We start from the raw sequence: 19,110 nt of genomic DNA, 5'->3' as shown, positions 1-19,110 counted from the left end.
TCAGCAGTCATGATTGCATATGACAGAACTGACCTTCTCTCTGTAGGCTATTTATGATGCTCTTTTCTATATTTGGCTTATTAAAACTCTAGTAAGGGAAAGTTCATGTATATCAGTGTCATGGTAATGGTAAAGGCAGATTCTTTTGTTCCAGGTTAGGCTAGTCTCAGACATTCCCAGTATATACAATTTCTTACAGGATGAGATATTGCAGGAAGAGCTGAGTTGTTCTGTAATCTAACACTTTTCTCCTGTGTCTACAGATTCCCTTAGAGAAGAATGGCTCCTGGAAATTATTCTTTTGTGACAGAATTCATTCTTTTGGGCTTAACAGACCAACCAGATATCCAACTCCCCCTGTTCTTCCTGTTTCTAGTAATGTATATGGTCACTGTGTTAGGAAATTTGGGCTTGATAACTCTAATTGGGCTGAATTCACACCTACACACCTCCATGTACTTTTTCCTCTTTAACTTGTCATTCGTAGACCTCTGCTATTCTTCAGTATTTACACCAAAAATGATGACGAACTTCTTATCAAAAAAGAATTATATCTCTTACTCGGGGTGCATGACTCAGCTCTACTTTTTCTGCTTTTTTGTCATTTCTGAATGCTATGTGCTGACTTCAATGGCCTATGATCGCTATGTGGCCATCTGTAATCCGCTTTTGTATAACATTGTCATGTCCCCTAAAGTATGTTCCAGCTTTATGCTTGGTTCATACTTAATGGCGTTTTCTGGTGCCATGACCCACACTGGATGCATGCTGAGACTGACGTTCTGTGATGCAAACACCATCAACCATTATTTGTGTGACATCCTCCCTGTGCTCCAGCTCTCCTGCACAAGCACCTACATCAATGAGATGGTTGTTTTCGTTGTGGTGGGCATCAACATCATTGTGCCCAGTCTCACTGTCTTTATCTCTTATGGTTTCATCCTCTCCAGCATCCTCCACATGAGCTCCACAGAGGGCAGGTCCAAAGCCTTCAGTACCTGCAGTTCCCACATAATTGCTGTTTCTCTCTTCTTTGGATCAGGTGCAGTTATGTATCTCAAACCATCTTCTGCTGGATCTATGGATGGGGGAAAAATCTCTTCTGTCTTTTATACCAATGTGGTTCCTATGATGAACCCCTTAATCTATAGCTTGAGGAACAAAGATGTTAAAATTGCTCTGAGAAAAACCCTGGGGAGGAGAAAACTTTGATTAGAATCAGTGTCTCTTTGTACATATAGTCATAGGAGAGGGAGATTCCATGATGGGACTCAAAATACAAATGAAATATTTCAACTTCAGAATAAAATAGTCTTTTAAAAAATTAAGTTCCATTCCTTCAGATTATTTTGGAAACAATTAATAAGAAAACCAGATATATGGACAGACTGTAAAAGTTAAAGGTGGCAAAGTTTTAATAGAACCAATTTGTCTTTTTATTTATTTTATTTATGTGCTGTATAGCTATTTGGACTTCTTGATACAGTAGGGATATGTCAGAGAAAAAATATCAGGTGTTTACATGCACAGTATAAAGTGATTATTTTCAGTTTTTTGTTCTATTTGTTATATGGAATGTGATAAAGGGCATTATGAGGAAAAGGTAATTCTATTCAAGTTGTTGCAGCTGAGAGTCAAACAAGTAAGCCACAGGATTTGCCCATGCCTATGTACTAGGAAGGGCATTTTTATAGTTCAGTGTGAAAACTTAGACAGTCTGGGCAATAACAGAAAATGTTCCCCTTAGTTAAACCATTGAGAAAATTTCCTGGAGCCAGCCCGGTGGCGCAGCAGTTAAGTTCACATATTCAGCTTCTCGGCGGCCCAGCGTTCGCCGATTCGGACCCCAGGTGTGGACAGGGCACTGCTTTGCAAAAGCCATGCTGTGGTAGGTGTCCCACGTATAAAATAAAGGAAGATGGGCATGGACGTTAGCTCAGGGCCAGTATTCCTCAGCAAAAAGAGAAGTATTAGCAGTAGTTAGCTCAGGGCGAATCTTCCTAAACAAAAAAAAAAAAAAGAAAATTTCCTGAGTACATGCTAAATTTCTTTAATGTAAATTTTCTCTGAGAAAGCTGCTATTGTTGTTCAGGATCAAGTTTGGAATGAGTATGCTCAGGGTGTACTGTGGTAAAGAGCTGAGGAAAACCAGAAGTAAAAGGGGTTTTGAGTTTTATGTCCTCTTAAGCCCTGAACCCCTCAACTTTATTGAACTCCATCCTCCACTACAATTTGCACTGCCTCCCTACACACACGCAGTGTCCTCAAGTCTTGTATTTTATGAGATCACTGCCTAACATTGATTGCATGGCATGCAACCCACTTTTAATCTTTTTTAAGCACATTCGGGTAGATGCTTCCTGGTTCCAGCTCCAGAGAGGCAAGTCTGAGCACGAAGTACTTGATGAATCCAGCAAGAGGAAATGATTATTGCTTCAATGATTTCTTCATGTAAAAGCAAAACAAAATGCATTTGTTACCTACTGAGTGCCTAGCAATGTGTGGGAATGTGCTATCTGTCACAATCATAAACAAGGCAATGCAAGAGAAAGATATAAACTTAGAGTTTCATCATGCGACGTAGTGGAGTTACATACCATATGTGGATAGATTCTAAAATTGGACTTCTGTGGTTTCAATTAGTCCTGGAAATTGATTGTGTCAGCAAATCTCCATGTTGGGAACAGACATGGTCGAAGTCTGGCACACTCAGTGTCCTCCCTAGCATGAGAGATTTCACCATATATTCAGTTTAGTATCAAATGAAGTAGCTGGTTTATATTCAGGGTGTTGCTGTACAAAATATGTACCGTTGAACATTAAAATCACTCTCAGCATGGGGAAGTTGTACATTCTGAGACCGAGATTTCCTCCTTTCTCAGTGATAGGGAGGGCTGATGGAATGACCTAAGCTGTTTAAATTCTCTCTGACATAAAGTAGAATTAACCCACTTCAAATATTAATATATGTGCAGGAAGGTATAACTATTCTTAGAAGGGCTGCTGTTTTACAGTTTGCTCTGCACTGTTACATCTGTCAGTCTATGTGTTTTCAGGGAAGAACTTTGAGGTTCATGAGAAAACGGGTCTTTTTATTTATTTATTTATTTATTTATTTACTTTTTGATGAGGATGATTGTCCCTGAGCTGACATCCCTTGCCAATCTTTCTCTTTTTACTTGAGGAAGATTGTCCCTGAGCTAACGTCTGTTCCAATCTTTCTTTTTGCATATGCGATGCCTGCCACAGCATGGCTTGATGGGCAGTGTGTAGGTCCGCACCCGGGATCTGAACCTGTGAATCCTGGGCCACCAAAGCGGAGCGTGCAAACTTTACTACACCACTTGTTCGGCCCTGAGGAAGGGGATCTTGAATGATGAGGGTGAAACATTGTCCAGAAAGTATCTTTCACATTTCACATTTAACATTTCTATTGCCTAATTTAGAATTTGTGAACATATTCTTATTTTATACTGGCCTATATAATAAATGGTAATACATAAAGGTAGCCTATAATAATCATTACTATTATTGGTGCTTACTAAGTTCAAGGGTCAGCACTAAGTTCTCACACTCAACAATTATTTAATCTCCACATCAGTGACTTTGGTAGGCACCAATATGATTAGTCCAATGTGGCAGAGATTGGTACTGTTCACCTCTTATTCCAGAAAATCCATTTCCCAGTATGTTTTGCAGTGAAGTGTGGTATGAGACTGAGATCTAAACATGATGGAAACCATTCCAGGGCCAAAGTGTGCCCTTTTGATATTCTCTTAAACCTTCTGTGGGCTAGATGCTGATGACAATAAGGCCTTACATAGGTGATGAAGCTACAAGAGAAGCCAGGAAGTTATTCCCATAGAATCAGGATGGAGAATGGAAGAATGGAGCACACAGAAGGTTTGGGGTGCTGACAGTAATCTATTTATAGGTCTGCAGGTTGGCTATGTGCTGTTCATTTTATTTAAATTACAAGAAGTTTTTATTTTATAGACTTTTTTCTATGTGTTTACCCTAAATTTCACAAAAAGTTAAGGTTAGAAAACTTTGATTTGAGCTCTACTTAAACTGAACATTAAACTAATCTAGAAGCAAAAACTGAGAATAAAGCCCCGAGTATATGGAACAGCCTGCCTAGTACAGAATGCCTCCCGCAGAAGAAACCAGTGGAGGTAGGGTAATATGTACAAAGTTATCCAGACCAGTCCAGGGAAGAGAGAATTCTCTTTGCCAACTCCATTAAGAATTTCCACTAGTCTGTGCGGGTAGTGGAGTCAATGTATGATCCTATTGTATAGATTTGGAGTATGTTGTATGTTACTGTGCTTAGGTTAATTGCATTATAAAGAGGAATTAATTCTTGTAATTTCATTTTCTCAACTTTTTCTACATTCTTGATAAAGTCTTTCCTAAAGAACTTCTTCAGGCTTTATTTTTGACAACTATGAGATGATAACAGTTTGGGAATATAGAAATATAGATTTATTTAGGCATAGAGAATGTACTTCAATCATCAGAAATATGATGAAACATGATGATTGAATCAGAGTAAAGTATCACAATTATAATAGAAGTTCAGAGTAAGTAACTTTGTGCTGAGTAACAGAATATTGGGTTAGAGCATTTTGTGTCTCACTTGTCTGGATAAAAATTGTTTCTGGAGATCAGGATAGACCTGAGCCTGAAGGTAGAAGTCAGAAACACTCAGTGGAGTGGAGAGTGAATAAGTGGTTGGCCATTGGTTTTTGCATGTATATACTCATAATGCAATCATAATGGCTCTTCCAATTCTATCAATATGTCGTAATATTGGGAGCTTGCCATGGATTCAAGAGAAATGAATTGATTTTTAAAAATGATGAAAAAGAACATTTTGGCAGTTATTGCCATGAGCAATAAAGATAAATCAACATAAAAGACTAAAACTAGAAGGGGACAATTATGAAAAATAAGGGCTACGGGTAAGAGTTCATTCACCACTACTATGGGCTCAGAAAATGTGAAAAAATTAACATTATTTTGACAGAACTCTGACTTGAATCTTTGGATTGAAATCCCACGCTAGTAAATTCTGTGGATCAAAAACTCAGTGAAATTTTAATTTGCCCTTGCAATACTCAGGCTAAAGACTTCTACTACCCTATTATTCCAAAAAAGAAAAAAAAAGAGGCTTTTAATTTTCCCTAAATCTCTAAATATCTCCCTGTTCGCTAAGGAGATCTGAATTTATGGGAAATTACATTGATGAAATGGTGCTTTCTGTTTATTGAAATCTTAGTTTGGAATTGGAACTCATTATAGAAATCATAATGTGGCAGAATTCCATGTGCCAGATAAGCAACTGTGGATTATACAGTGCAGAGTGAGGTATTATGTATCACACCGGGGAAACATTTATTTTGTTGTTGGTACAATTTTAACCTTTCATCCATATATTTTCCCCTGCTTGGACCGATGATCTCTTCCTTTTCTTTCTCCTATTACCTGTTAGTCCTATCTTTATGGAAGCATTTTCTGATTCCCCGAGATTGGAGGAGGGTTACCTTCCTTGGCTTTCATCCCATTGGTGTTTACTTCTACTGTAGTATGTATCACATTGTATTATAAATATTTTATAGGTATTTGTCAATCTTAACGTAACACCTCTAGAAGCAGATTATTTTCCCTCAAAATGAGTGGGTCTTTGCACAGAGAACACACTCAAGTGTATGCATAAAAAAATATTTCAATGTCACCTCTTCTCTTCAAGGCAATGGAGAAGAAAATGGAATACCAGTAAGGCTTTACAGTTTCTCACCACACAAAGTAGGGTAGATGCATTATCAATGAGTATGGCAAATGTAGTTGATTTAGCATGCTGAGGTTTCCACCAAACTCGTCCTTTCTTGTCTGGTCAGTCAGGAAACCTACAACTATGGGCAGGCCTAAACAAGTATGTCTTCTTATGTTATCTGCCATGGAGAGATGTCTAGTTTGATTCTTATGGGTCAGTCAGATATAGTCTTGACTCTTGTGGACAGTTGCCAGACATTCAGGGGCTGACATGTTTAGCTACAAACTACAAGCCATATATTTCTATTTCTATCATCTATCATCTATCCATCTGTCTATTTATCTACCTATCTATCTATCTATCTCTCTAATCTCTCATATGATATATCTAAGACCCATTGACATGCTTACATTTCAAACATAGAATTGATGTCTAAACTCAAAATAATATATTATAATCTGCATGTATTAGCATGTTTTACATTTAAGTTAAGTGAGCTTTAATGAATGAGTGTTTGATTGAAGAGCCCCAGATCCTAACTGAAGAATGTCCTGTGCTTCTACCCAGAAAATATTTCTACCTCTCACCAAAATGTAAGATATCTAGGGATGTAACATTGCTTTGTTAACTGTTATATCCTCAGTTTCTAGTACCTCATTGATGCTCAACTAATATTATTTGAATTAATTAATGACTGAGTGACAGGTCTGGTGCTGTCAAGTAGTTGTCATGAGTCACAGGGGCCTGGGGGTGGTGATGTCTGCTAATTTGAAGTTTATTATGGTGGCTTCATGAGCTATTCCTTTCAGATTAATTTCTCTTTGTAAATTAGATTTATTTGGGAGCTTTAAGTAAGTACTGAGATTCATCAGATTTAAAACAAGAGCTGTACATTAAAATCAGAATTAAATATGATGTTTTATTCAAATATTTAATCTTTAGTAAAACCTTAGAAGAAATGCAATGAAAAGGTGAAAAACCTGGCTTTTGAACTGAGATTTTTACTTAAATACCATTAAGTTTAGCTATGACTGCTTTTAACCAATAAACTGAGCATCCATCTATAGGTCATATCTTAATTTCACATTTTCTCCTCTCACTCATTTGACTTAGAACTCTTGGCAATATTTTAATTGGCAACCCTATAGCCAGATCTGGATCTATGTTAGTATACTTTTTTAAAAAACATAACTTCCTGAGATACACAAAGTTACTAGTGTCTTCATCAAAATAAAGAGGAAATTAAAAAGAAAATCAGCTATACTGACTTCTATATTCCCCTTCCTTCTGCAATAGAGCCTCATGTAAGGAAATATCAGAGTACTGAGTCCTGTTAGCGGTGAATCATTCACCAGATATGCTGTATTCATCTATCAACTCAACCAGGTTTATGACTGTAAGAGTTATCTGATTTAAAAATAAACAGAGACTATTTATTTAAATAGAATCTCTTAAGCAAATTCTCCAAATAGAATATTTTATAGACAACTAAAATAAACTTGAATGTTAAAAGACAGCCTCATACTAGTCCCAGCCTAGGTAGATGGCATTTAAGAAGAAGCAGCAATCCAAAGAGAAGACAAACCCTATGTCAAGAAATATGTTATATGTTAAAGATATAAAGATGGATCACAATTGGTGGCTATTTCATTAAGAAGGCAACATTTAAAGTAGCTATCTGGAAAAATATCCTTTTAGGCAGGAGTAGTGGCCACTGAAAAACCCCTTAAGTGATATTTTTTGCATGTTTAGAAAACACTAAGGTCTATTGTATTGAATTAAAGGAGTGAGGGGGAGAGTTGAAGGATACGAGGACAGAGATGTAACAAGGGTCAAGATCATGTTGGATCTTGTAGACCATTTTGAAACTTGGCCTTTTTTGCTGAGTGAAATGGAAAATGATTTTGGCTGCTGTGTCTGAAATAGACTGTATGAGACAATGGTTGAATCAAGGACCTAGTCAGAAGGGCTCTGTAATAATGCAAGTAAGAGAGAACATTTTCTCAAATGAAGGCAGTTGTAGGAGAGCTGTGATATGTTGTGTAATTATGTATATGCTATGGATATAAAAGTAGACATATTTCATTGCATGAAGTTTAAAAATTTTTGTTTTGGGAAAGATACCTTAAGCGAATCAGTGGACTGATTGTGAATTAGAAAATATAGCTTAATGCAGGTGACAAACATTAGATTAATATCCATTCTATTAAAGTTAAATTTATAAAATTGGACAAGAAGTGAAAAAACAACACTACAGAATATGGGGCAAGGACATTATCAGACAAGTTACAGAAAAGTAAATTCAAACGTTTACAAATTTATAAAAAGATACTCAAGATCAATAATAGGGGAATGAAATTTAAAGTTAAAGTGACACATCACTTTACATCTACCAGATTGTCACACTTATAAAACACAAGTACCATTTTTTGCTGATAGATATGCTAGGAGAGGAAAAGGTAGTTTCATATAATGCCTGGGGAAATGTGAACTTTTATAGCCTTTGGGAAAATCATCTGATATTGATCTGAAAGACAACATTCTGGGAATTTATTCCGTTGAAATAAAAGTGCTGGTATATCACGATGTATGCACAATGATGATTATTTTAGTATAGCTTTTGAAGTTAGAAAAGACTGAAAAATTTATGGATTTCCATCAAGGTGGAGTGGTTGAATAGGTTATGATGCATCCAAAACAGAGAATATTAGAGAGATTTTAATGAGGTACGGTTAAATGACAAAAGCAAGAGGTCAAAAAATATGTAGTTTGTAATAAGTTGTAGAGCCTCTTTAATTGAATTTGGTTATACGAACAAGTAGGGAAATATTGGAAGGCATTCTAGATTATAAACATGAACAACTTGGAGTGATGGATTGAACTGAGCTAAAACAGGAAAGGGAGTGCTAAGGAAAAAGCAAAAGGAAGTGATTGCTGTAAAAAATATAAAGTATGAAACATATGGTCAGGTATGCAATAATGTTAAAAATTTGTAACTGTGGGAGGACGTATATCTGCGTGTAACATGTTTTGATAGCTATTTTAAATGGCATTAGCTATGTGATAGCAATTGCACCTAAAAGTCAAAGAAGCAGTAGGAAATAGAGATAGGGAGAGAGAAGTTTTCTATCTCATTTGTCCTGGGAAAATGTGCAATCATTGAAGTGAAATTTTTTTTGAGGGTGGTTAGCCCTGAGCCAACATTCACCACCAATCTTCCTCTTTTTGCTGAGGAAGAGTGGCCCTGAGCTAACATCTGTACCCACATTCCTCTATTCTGTATGTTGGATGCCTGCCACAGTGTCGCTTTATAAGAAACGTGTAGGTCCATGCCCAGGATCCAAACCAGTGAACTCTGGCCCAACTTAACGGGAGTGTGTAAACTTAACTGCTATGCCACTGGGCCAGCCCCCCTGAAATGAAATTTTGAGTAGAATTTTGAGGCCCCAAAGACACCAGGGTTAAAACTGCTTCATTGCTATGTAAATAATCTCATAAATCTGTCTTTCCTAAAGGATTTGAATTATAGAGGGCTCCTGGGAAAGCTTTTGGATCAAACCCCTGAGATCATGAAGCTCAGAATAAAATACTGTACACGATGCTAATTATGTTGAAACCAAGAGTGCTGTTTATATTCCTTTTTTGTAGTTCAGTGATCACCTCTGGGGAAAATCATAATTAAAAATCATAATCTTTATCTGACTGACTCTCAAGGCTGAGATTTATAAATGCTCTGATCCCCTCCACACAGATGGAAGAGGAGGGATTTTAGTTCAGTTCTATTACTCCCTACAGCAGCAGACCTTTCTTTTTCGAGAACAGTGGTGGAGAGCAAACAACAAGGACAGTTCTCATGCCTCTAAGCAAAGAAGAGTGAGAATTGAATCATTTACACTTTTATGTCTTTCAAAACTCAGAGGCATGAAATGTAATAGACTTGTTTGTATTCCCCAGCTCAGTCCATGAGGTGCAGATGATTAGAGTCTGTGTGGGAGGAAAGTAGAGATTAGAAGTAGTGTTGAGATTCTAGGGTTTGAAGTTCCTACAATCCTTCTGCCTCTTAGAGAATTTTCTATGTAGGAGACCCAGGTTCCATTCCTGACTTAATGATTTTCTTGCTGTATACGCTTGGGAAGCCAAAGAGGCTCTGTGTGTCACTATTTCCCAAACTCTGTTATGGACATGTGCTCATGATCTCCACCCTACACAGCATCCATTCTGGATTTGTGGTCAGTCCAGGGTAGCCAAAGTGTGGTGAGTAGGGATTAACAAGTACCAACTGGATTAAATGAAAGAATAAAAGGTATTAGTGACAAATGAAAGCAGAGAAAAGATGAAAAATACTTGTACTTCTTCACCTCTTGAAACATTTCTCTGAGTAATACTTGGAACTATGCTGATGCCTCCTATGTGCTTGTCTTCCTTGAGGAGGGCCAGATCCAGCTTTCTATAAAATAGGAAACCACACCAGAGTCTCCTGGTTCCTTGGTTCCAGAATAGACTGGACTGGGAGTACATGAGAAATCTGGATTCTGCCTCAAATGTGACTCTACTCTCCTATCTTTCAGATCCCACTGGAAGAGAATGGACATTGGAAACAGTTCCTTAGTCGCTGAGTTTATCCTTGTGGGTTTAACCACATATTCAGAGATCCAGCTACCCCTCTTCTTTCTTTTCCTAGGAATCTATATTGTCACGGTGGCAGGAAACCTGGGCTTGGTCACCCTCATAGGACTGAATTCTTACCTTCACACGCCCATGTACTACTTCCTCTTTAATTTATCCTTTATTGATCTCTGTTACTCTTCTGTCATCACCCCAAAACTGTTGGTAAACTTTGTGTCAAAGATGAACACCATCTCCTATGCAGGGTGCATGACTCAGCTATTTTTTTATTGCTTCTTTGTCAATGCAGAGTGCTATGTGTTGGTAGTGATGGCCTATGATCGCTATGTGGCCATTTGCAAGCCGCTGAAGTACACAGTCACCATGTCTCCTCAGATCTGTTCTCTGCTGGCTGTGATTGTATATGTGGGGGCATTCATTGCCACCTGGGCCCACACAGGATGTATGCTGAGATTGACCTTCTGTGATGCCAACACCATCAACCATTACATGTGTGACATCCTCCCCCTCCTGGAGCTCTCCTGCACCAGCACTCACATCAATGAATTGGTAGTTCTCATTGTGGTGGGCTTTGATGTTAGTGTACCCAGCCTCACCATCATTGTCTCTTACTCATTTATCCTCTCCAGCATCCTCCGCATCCGTTCCACTGAAGGAAGGTCTAAAGCCTTCAGCACTTGTAGCTCGCATATAATTGTTGTTTCTATTTTCTTTGGGTCAGGGGCATTCATGTATCTTCATCCTTCTTCTGTCTTGTCCATGGACCAGGGTAAAGTGTCCACTGTGTTCTATACCATCGTGGTACCCATGCTCAATCCTCTGATCTACAGCTTCAGGAACAAGGAGGTTAAGATTGCCCTGAAAAAAAGCTTGAGTAGAAAATCATTTTCCTGAGCTGGAGTAGTATTAATTATCATAAGAGAATACAGCTTTGCTTTATTTTTCTTTTCTTCCCCTATAGTGTTCTTTTACACAGAAAGAAGTGAAATGTAAGAGAAAGAGTGGTGGGCTTAGAGTTAGAAAGCTTGAGTTGAAAGCTCTGCAAAGAAGGCCATTGCATTACTTTACTGGGTCATCAGGAAGAAAAGTTAGTGCAAATAAATGTTTGTAGCGTAGTATTTGGGGCCTAATAGCTGAGAAACTTATTCTCTCTTCTTTTTTTCGTTCTTCCTTTCTTTCTCTCTCTCTTTCTTTCCTCCCAGTGTTTTACTCTTACAATTTAAAAAGAATATTTAAACCATTTTAATTAAGTATGCTTGTTCATAGCAGATAAAACTGTCCAGATTATGGAAACAATTCCTTCATAGAGAGTTATAGATAGAATTTCCATTTGATCTTCAGATCTATATTTTAATCAATTAATATCTCTCGTTGAATGCTCCACGGGCATCTGAACTTAACGTGTGAAAATTAACCTTATCATAGAAACATCTACAAGCCTACCAATCTCTCTTCTTGTCCTGTGATCACAGTCACTGTGAGTGGCACCATTATCTAGTTGCTGAAACCCCACATTGACATCTTCCTCGATTCCTCTCTCTTTACGTGTCTTCCACACCCAATTTATTCAAGTGCTGACCCTTCTTCTTTTCCTCATAGCACTGTCATTTCTCATCTAGAAGCCAACTTCTTAACTGGCCTCTATCTCTTCTCTTTCTCAATTAAAATCCAATCTTCACACCAAAAGAAGAGTGCTCTTTCCTTGCTTCCAAGAAGATCTCGTTTACCTTAGTTTACTCTATTTGCTGCAATTGCCTTCAAGATAAAACCAAAGCTCCAGAGTCTGACAAACAGGGATCTTAATATTTCGTCCTTGTTCAATTTTTCACCCAGATATTCTGTCACTACAACACCCTCTTCCCTGTTTTCTTCCTAGACCTTTGCTAAAGTCATACTGAACTTTCCCAAATTTAATAAGCTCTTGTTCCTTGGCATACCTTTCCACAAGCTCTTCCTGTACCCTGGATTTGCCTTGCTCAGTCTGTCCATCCTTCAGGCATCAGCCAATCCAGAACCCCTGGGAAGTCTTTCCTGGATGGAAAGACAAGAACAGATAACCTTCAGATATACACTCATAGCATTCTGTGCCTACCATAGTGTGGTATAGATCCAATTGTAGTGAAATTCCTTTGCCCCTTAGATATACAATCTCATTTTATTTATTTAATTATAAGAAAACTTCAATAAAATCATTTGCAGGAAAATTTTCAGTTCAGTACAAGAGGTATGTGATGTAAGAGAGATTTATATGCTTAGCCAACTTGGATTTCCAAAAATAGTAAGAGAATCACATGAGAATTTATAGAGTATGTAGAGGGTATCTCTTGTTTTCTTTTGCCACTTTTCCTTGAAAATACATTTTGCTCAGTGAACAATAAGGCTTCTTCCATGGTTATATTCTATTTGCTTTTATTTTTCTAGTACACTCTTATTAGCTGTTTCTAACCCACTTTGTTTTCTTTTAATGCTTCAAATACCAGCTCAAGGAAACCCTGTCTAAACTAATTTGCAAAGTTTAGGTGCTCTTTTTCATTTTTCCCAGGGTGTAGCAGTCAGGCCAGCCACAAAGTAATGAGAACAATTTTCATATGCTTTTCTAATTGCCTGATTCTCTATCTTCCTTGTGAGAGAAGGCACTATGTGCACTTTATTCTGTTTTACACATCCAGTGCTTGGCAGAGTAGCTGGGACTTAGTAAAGGCTCAATAAGTATTGGTAGAATAAGTGAATGCTTGCTATATGTTTCAATTTTGAGTCATAAAGAGAGGATATTTGGGAAGAAGAGTCATCAAAGAATTGTTAGCACTTTCCCTCTTAGGATGGTTTTTGGAATAATTTACTTTCATAGCATTTTTCTATCCTATCTTAAAGCGCAGTGATGCAAAACAAAGATTTGTTATTTTTATCTAGATTGTTGTCTGTATTCAGGAGTCAGAGGAGGAAGTTACAAGTTGGGCAGACTCTTAGAAGCAACGTAGAGTGAGTATGCTCACAGTGTCTGATGGTAGACTACCTGGGCTTGAATTTTGACTCTGCTATTTGCTAATTATGTGACTCTGAAAAGTTATTTAACATTTCAAGATATCAGATTCCTCATCTCTAAAATCAGAAAAATAATAATATCTACCTAAAAGGATTTTTGTGAAGATTGTTATTCATTTGCTTGGGATTCAAGCTGTAGTAAAAGGGGTATAGTTCAGAATTTTTCACTGTAGAGCAATGTTATTTCATTTTCATAACCTCATATTAGTAGCATGCAAAATAATAATTTTAGCTGGATAATGTCAGATATTCCATATGTTTTAAACATCTTGTGATGTGTCTCAATTTATTGACTTATATACTACTAGGGTTGAGCTACATTAATGATTCACAACTTGAATATGCTCCATTCATTCAGAAAACATTTAAAATTATGATCTCATGGTTCTGTCTCAGATGTACTCAATTAGACTATAAATTCTGAGCGGGGTTTGGGAATCTGCGCTTTTAAAACTCTTTTCAAATTATTATGATATTACTGTTTGGAAAACAGGTGATTTAGAACTTTCCACTTCAACTATTCTGTGATTCTAAAATTGCCTCTGGACAGGAAAATATGTGGCACTTATAAACTTTATAGAAAGGAGACTTTGTGGTGTCAGGAAAGTTAATTAACTACTTCAAGATGGAAAGAGGGGTGTGTAGTGTTCACTGTTGTAGAGAGGTTAGATGAGACAAACATCAAATCATGTCCTTTGTATTGGGAATCTACAAACTTGGCAAGAGAAGTTTATGGAAATGACAGAAGAAGAAACATAATTTCAGTTGATTAAGAAGTGGAGAAGAAAGAGGAAGTAAAAAAATATTCATAGGTTACTCCTCTGAAATGAATTAGAGTAGATAGATAGGTAGATAGTAGATAGATAGATCAGTGGAAAAATGTAGAAAACCTAGAAATAATCTCAAATATGTGTCAATATTTAGAACATAATAAAGGTTGTATTCCAAATCAATAAGGAAATGGTAGATTTCTAATAAATAGTGGTATAGTGATATATTTGTTGTTTAGAAAAAATATACAGGTATATATTTACATTAATCCATATTCCAAAATAAATACCATGTGTATCAATTAAATATAAAAATTTAACTATAAAAGAGCTAACTAGAATATATGTGAATATTTTGTCTAATCTCTGGGTAAAGGCAGAAGGATAAACCATAAGAAAAAAACCATTTTCACCATATGGTGAACACTTCTGTAAATATAACAATAACAAATAAAAGATATTCACTTTCACCTCCTGCTGTGTGGTGAATTAGATATTCTGGTAAGGTCTATTCCTACAAAATAACTCAATCCTGCATAAAATATAACATATAACTAAGTTGTTGTGCAAGTAGGATATATGGGAAATTGCCAAGGAAAACAGTAAGAAAGGAAGGAAGGAAGCATGGAGGAAAGGAAGGAAGACAAACTTTAAAAAACAAACCACTGATATTGGAGCAGCAATCTGTGTGGATACATATAAGGGCTTGCATAAGAGCATGGGATGATATCATTGAATTAGGCCAGTAACCAACTCAGGGACTTAAACATAGAACTCCTAAATTAAACCTGAGAATCTAGAAGGAGACAGGCTGGGTACCACAGTGGTGATGCCCTTGGTTTTTTGAAAGAAAAGACAGACAAATAAAGAATTATAAATACTTATAGAAGAAAAGCATCTTAGGATCCTCAATTTAAGCCTCTGGGTTTTTCGCTTAATACAAATCAAATGTAATTTTATAGTCAAAGATCATCAAACTCATATTGGGAAAAAAGAACAATCTCTAGAGAGTCATCAGAAACAGCAATAAAAACATAGACCTTCGGGATTTTAGATATTCGAGTTATTAGATATGTGATTATAATCAATGATATGTAAAATGATAAAGAACTAGAATATAGAGTCATAGAAATTAGGAGGCAACAAGAAGATACACAAAAATACAAAATAGAGCTTTTAGAAATAGGATTACTGGAATAAAAATAAACTCAATTCTGATTAGACAGAACTTCAAAGAAGAATCTTAAGAAGTTATGTAGAATTCAGCACAGAGACACTAGAAGGTGAAAAATATGAAGGAGCATAAAGATTGTGGAACATAGAATGAAGAGGTGTCATAAATGTCTAATTAAAATACTAGAAGGAAAGAATGGAGAACATGATAGAAATAATTTGAAGAGATGAATGCTGAGCATTTTTCAAGACCAATGGAAAATGTGAATCCACAGTCACAGGCTAGTTTGGCTGAGCAAAGTTAATGACAGGAAGGTAATAAGTAAGAGGTATGAAAGGTAAAGGGAAGAGGGACAGGTCATGCTGGGAAACAGCAAACACAAGATACATGAAGTAGGAAAAATAAAAATAAAACCATTTGCAGACAAATTACGATACTACAGAACGAGAAAGATCAAGACACTAACATAACTGGATAAAGAAAAAAGAAGATGAGTCAAACTAAAAGGAATGACAAACTGCCAAGGACTTCTAAGAACAACAATAAACCAGAAAATAGTGAAATAATCCATTCATTCATTCATAGGACACATATCTATTACTATGACTCACAGTGCTCTAGGCACTAGAAATATATCAGGAAATAAAGCAACCCAAAATTCCTGCCTGTATGTAGTTTACCATGAAAAAATAAGTCAATTATATGGTATGATGGAAGATAATTAGAATGAAAAAGATGAAGCAGAAAAGAATATAGGAAATTTTGGGTGTGCATCTTTAAATTAGGTGGTCAGGAAAAGTTTCACTAAGTTGTTTTTTGAATGAAAATTTGAAGATGGTGAGGAAGTAAGTCGTGGAGATATCTAGAGAAGAGGAGTCAGCTGGCATATGTCCTGCGCTGGGAAAGTGTTTGGGCAATTAGAGGAACAAACAGAAGTCAATGTGACTAGAGCAGAGTTAAGGAAGAGGAGAGAAGTAGATTAAAAAATCTAAGAGGTAAGGGTGGAGGAGAAGATTGTATCAGGACTTACAGGCGATTGTAGCAATTTCAGCTTTTACCCTGAGTAAGATGGAGAAGTACTGGAGTTTTGGGGCAGAAGAGTGACATAAACTGACTTAGAACAAGATCATTCAGGCCACTGAGTAGCATGGCAAAGGTGAAGGCAGGGAGAATTATTTTGAGGCTATTGCAATAATGCAGGCAAGAGAAAATGAGAGATGGTGGAGGTGGTAAAAAGCAGTTGTATACAGATAGTTTTTAAGGTGGAGGTCACAGTATTTGCCTTTGATTGGAATTTGTGTGGGAAAAGAAGAACGGGCCAATGGTGTTGATAAAGTTTTTGGCTTGAATAAGTGAAGAATTGAATTTTCATTATCTTAAATGGAAAATATTGCAGGAGGACCAGATTTTGGAGGCAAGATCAGAATTTCAGTGTAGGACATAGTGGCTTTCTGATAGTTGTTAGACATATAAGCAGCAATATTGAAGAAGATTTTGATGTAATCATATGAGACTTAGAGAGAAAGTTAAGCCAGAGATATAAATTTGGAAGTCATTAAAATGTAAATGATTTTAAGCCCTTAAGACTGAAGAAGATCATCAAAGGTGAGTGTATATAAAGAAGAGGTCCAACGTATGAGTCTAGGGACACTCCAACATTAAACTATTGGGAGAAGATGATGAGTCAGTAAAAGAAACTGAGAGGTAGGTGGAAACCTCAGAGAGCTTGAAGGGTCCATGAAACCAAGAGAAGAAAGTATTTCAAGAAGAAGATGATTAACAGTGTCAGATGACTTTGAGAGCAGAGTAAGATGATGACCAAAAGTAGACCAATGAATTTAGCAATGTGGATATCACTGACGACCTTAATAAAATTTTCAAGATGCTGAAAGAAAATAAGTATCAAAACTTAGAATTTTGCAATTTGCAAAACTATCTTTCATGAACATGTGCAAGATAGTGACATTTCAGATAAAAAAACCAATGCAGGTGGGTTTTTTTGTTTTGTTTTTTTGCTACAGATTTTAAAAAAGGGATTTCTAAACAATGTTTTGCAGGAAGAAGAAAGGTAATCAAAAAGGAAAGTCTGAATTATGAGCAAGAAAACTGACAAATGTGTAATTAAATCTAAACAACCATTGTCTACTTAATATATTAGTTCTATTAATAAGTCAAACAAGAATATTTCTTAAATTTAGGACTGAAATAGTGTATGAAACTAATATGAATGTTAGTATGGGAATGTCAGAATGAAGTTTTAAGTTCCTTAGATTTTTCAAATGGAGCTAAAGCTATTCACTTCAGGCCTCAAGTGTGCGTGGCAAATTATATGGGTAACTGCTAAAAGAAGACAAACAGGAAATGATGCTCCCAAATCTGAAGAGTAGGGATGCAAATTCAGAAAATAAACAAACATACAAAATTGAAATTAATAAAGGCAAGGCAGAGAGAAATACAGAGAAAAAATAAAAATGGTAAGAAAAAATCTGATAATAAATAATAATATTTATATACAATAACAAATCTGTTTAGGCTAAACTCACTAGATGGAGATTATAAATTTGGCTAATAATAAAATAATTTCTCGGGGTCGGCCCGGTGGCGCAGCCGTTAAGTTTGCACATTCCACTTCTCGACAGCCCGGGGTTCGCCGGTTCGGATCTCGGATGTGGACATGGCACTGCTTGGCACGCCATGCTGTGGTAGGCGTCCCACTTATAAAGTAAAGGAAGATGGGCACGATGTTAGCTCAGGGCCAGGCTTCCTCAGCAAAAAAAGAGGAGGACTGGCAGTAGTTAGCTCAGGGCTAATCGTCCTCAAAAAGATAAATAAATAAAATAAAATAATTTCTCTCTAAGCCGTTTTCAAGAGAATCACCTAATAAGGACATGGAAAAGCTGAAAGTAAAATGACAGAAAAGAGATATATCAGGAAAATAATAACCAATAGAATGCAAGGGTAGCTGTGTTATTCTTAGAGAAAATTGTCTTTAAGATTAAAAGCATTATCAGAGATAGAAAGAGTCATTACATAATAATAAAATATTCAACTGACCAGAAATATACAATTCTTAGATTATATGGAGTAAATTAAAATTAAAAATTGTAAAAATTGTCCTACAGTAAAGCATTGTTTATATTTACCACCTTGTGGGTGATTTCACTACTTACTTACCAACTGTTTTTTAGTCTATGCGAACAAAGATAAAATAAAGATACAGAAGATTTGAACAACACAAGTAGCATATTTGGTTATTGAAAATGTAAAACATTCTGTTCCATATTGTTAAAGAATACACATTTTTCTTAAGCATATATAAAATATTTTCAAAACTTGTCCGTGTACTATGCCAAAGATCAAGTTTCAATATATTTCAGAGTCAATATTGCAGTGTGTTCTCTAGTCATAAGGTCATCATTTTAGAAGTCAATTACAAATAAGAAACACCTTCATCAACATTTAGAAATTTAAAAAATAGAAGTGTTTATACATAAATTATGGGTCAAAGAGAAACAATAATGATATATTTTATACTTAATTTATGGGATTCAGAAAAGTACTTAGATAGAAATGAGAGCCATGAAACCCTAAATTTCAAAAGTAGAAATGTTTAAAATTTGCAAATTAGAACAACAAAAGTACACTGAAAGAAAAGATAGATGAATAGAGCTAAGCCAAATCAGTAGTTAAAAGTCTTCTCACAAATAAAACACTGACTCAGA

General features: G+C 36.2%; 2 protein-coding genes across 3 annotated transcripts; both read left to right on the top strand.

Annotated features, from left to right (window-relative positions):
• The first annotated feature begins 279 nt into the window (after positions 1-279).
• OR8B1 (olfactory receptor family 8 subfamily B member 1) lies at positions 280-1,212 on the top strand. Its single transcript, NM_001391553.1, has one exon. The coding sequence runs from the start codon at positions 280-282 to the stop codon at positions 1,210-1,212; it is 933 nt and encodes a 310-aa protein (NP_001378482.1).
• A 9,148-nt stretch (positions 1,213-10,360) lies between these two features.
• OR8B86 (olfactory receptor family 8 subfamily B member 86) lies at positions 10,361-18,300 on the top strand. 2 transcript variants are annotated; one of them, XM_070272209.1, is made up of 2 exons: positions 10,361-11,276; positions 18,293-18,300. In XM_070272209.1, the coding sequence occupies exons 1-2, from the start codon at positions 10,361-10,363 to the stop codon at positions 18,298-18,300; spliced, it is 924 nt and encodes a 307-aa protein (XP_070128310.1). The 2 variants fall into 2 exon arrangements, with proteins under 2 accessions (XP_070128310.1, NP_001378656.1); NM_001391727.1 differs by lacking the exon at positions 18,293-18,300 and having other exon boundaries at positions 10,361-11,296.
• The last annotated feature ends 810 nt before the right edge of the window (positions 18,301-19,110 follow it).

The sequence above is a fragment of the Equus caballus genome, chromosome 7 (assembly GCF_041296265.1).
Source record: "Equus caballus isolate H_3958 breed thoroughbred chromosome 7, TB-T2T, whole genome shotgun sequence".
In the NCBI taxonomy this organism is placed as follows: Eukaryota; Metazoa; Chordata; class Mammalia; order Perissodactyla; family Equidae; genus Equus; species Equus caballus.
This window is presented reverse-complemented; position numbering and strand designations above follow the sequence as displayed.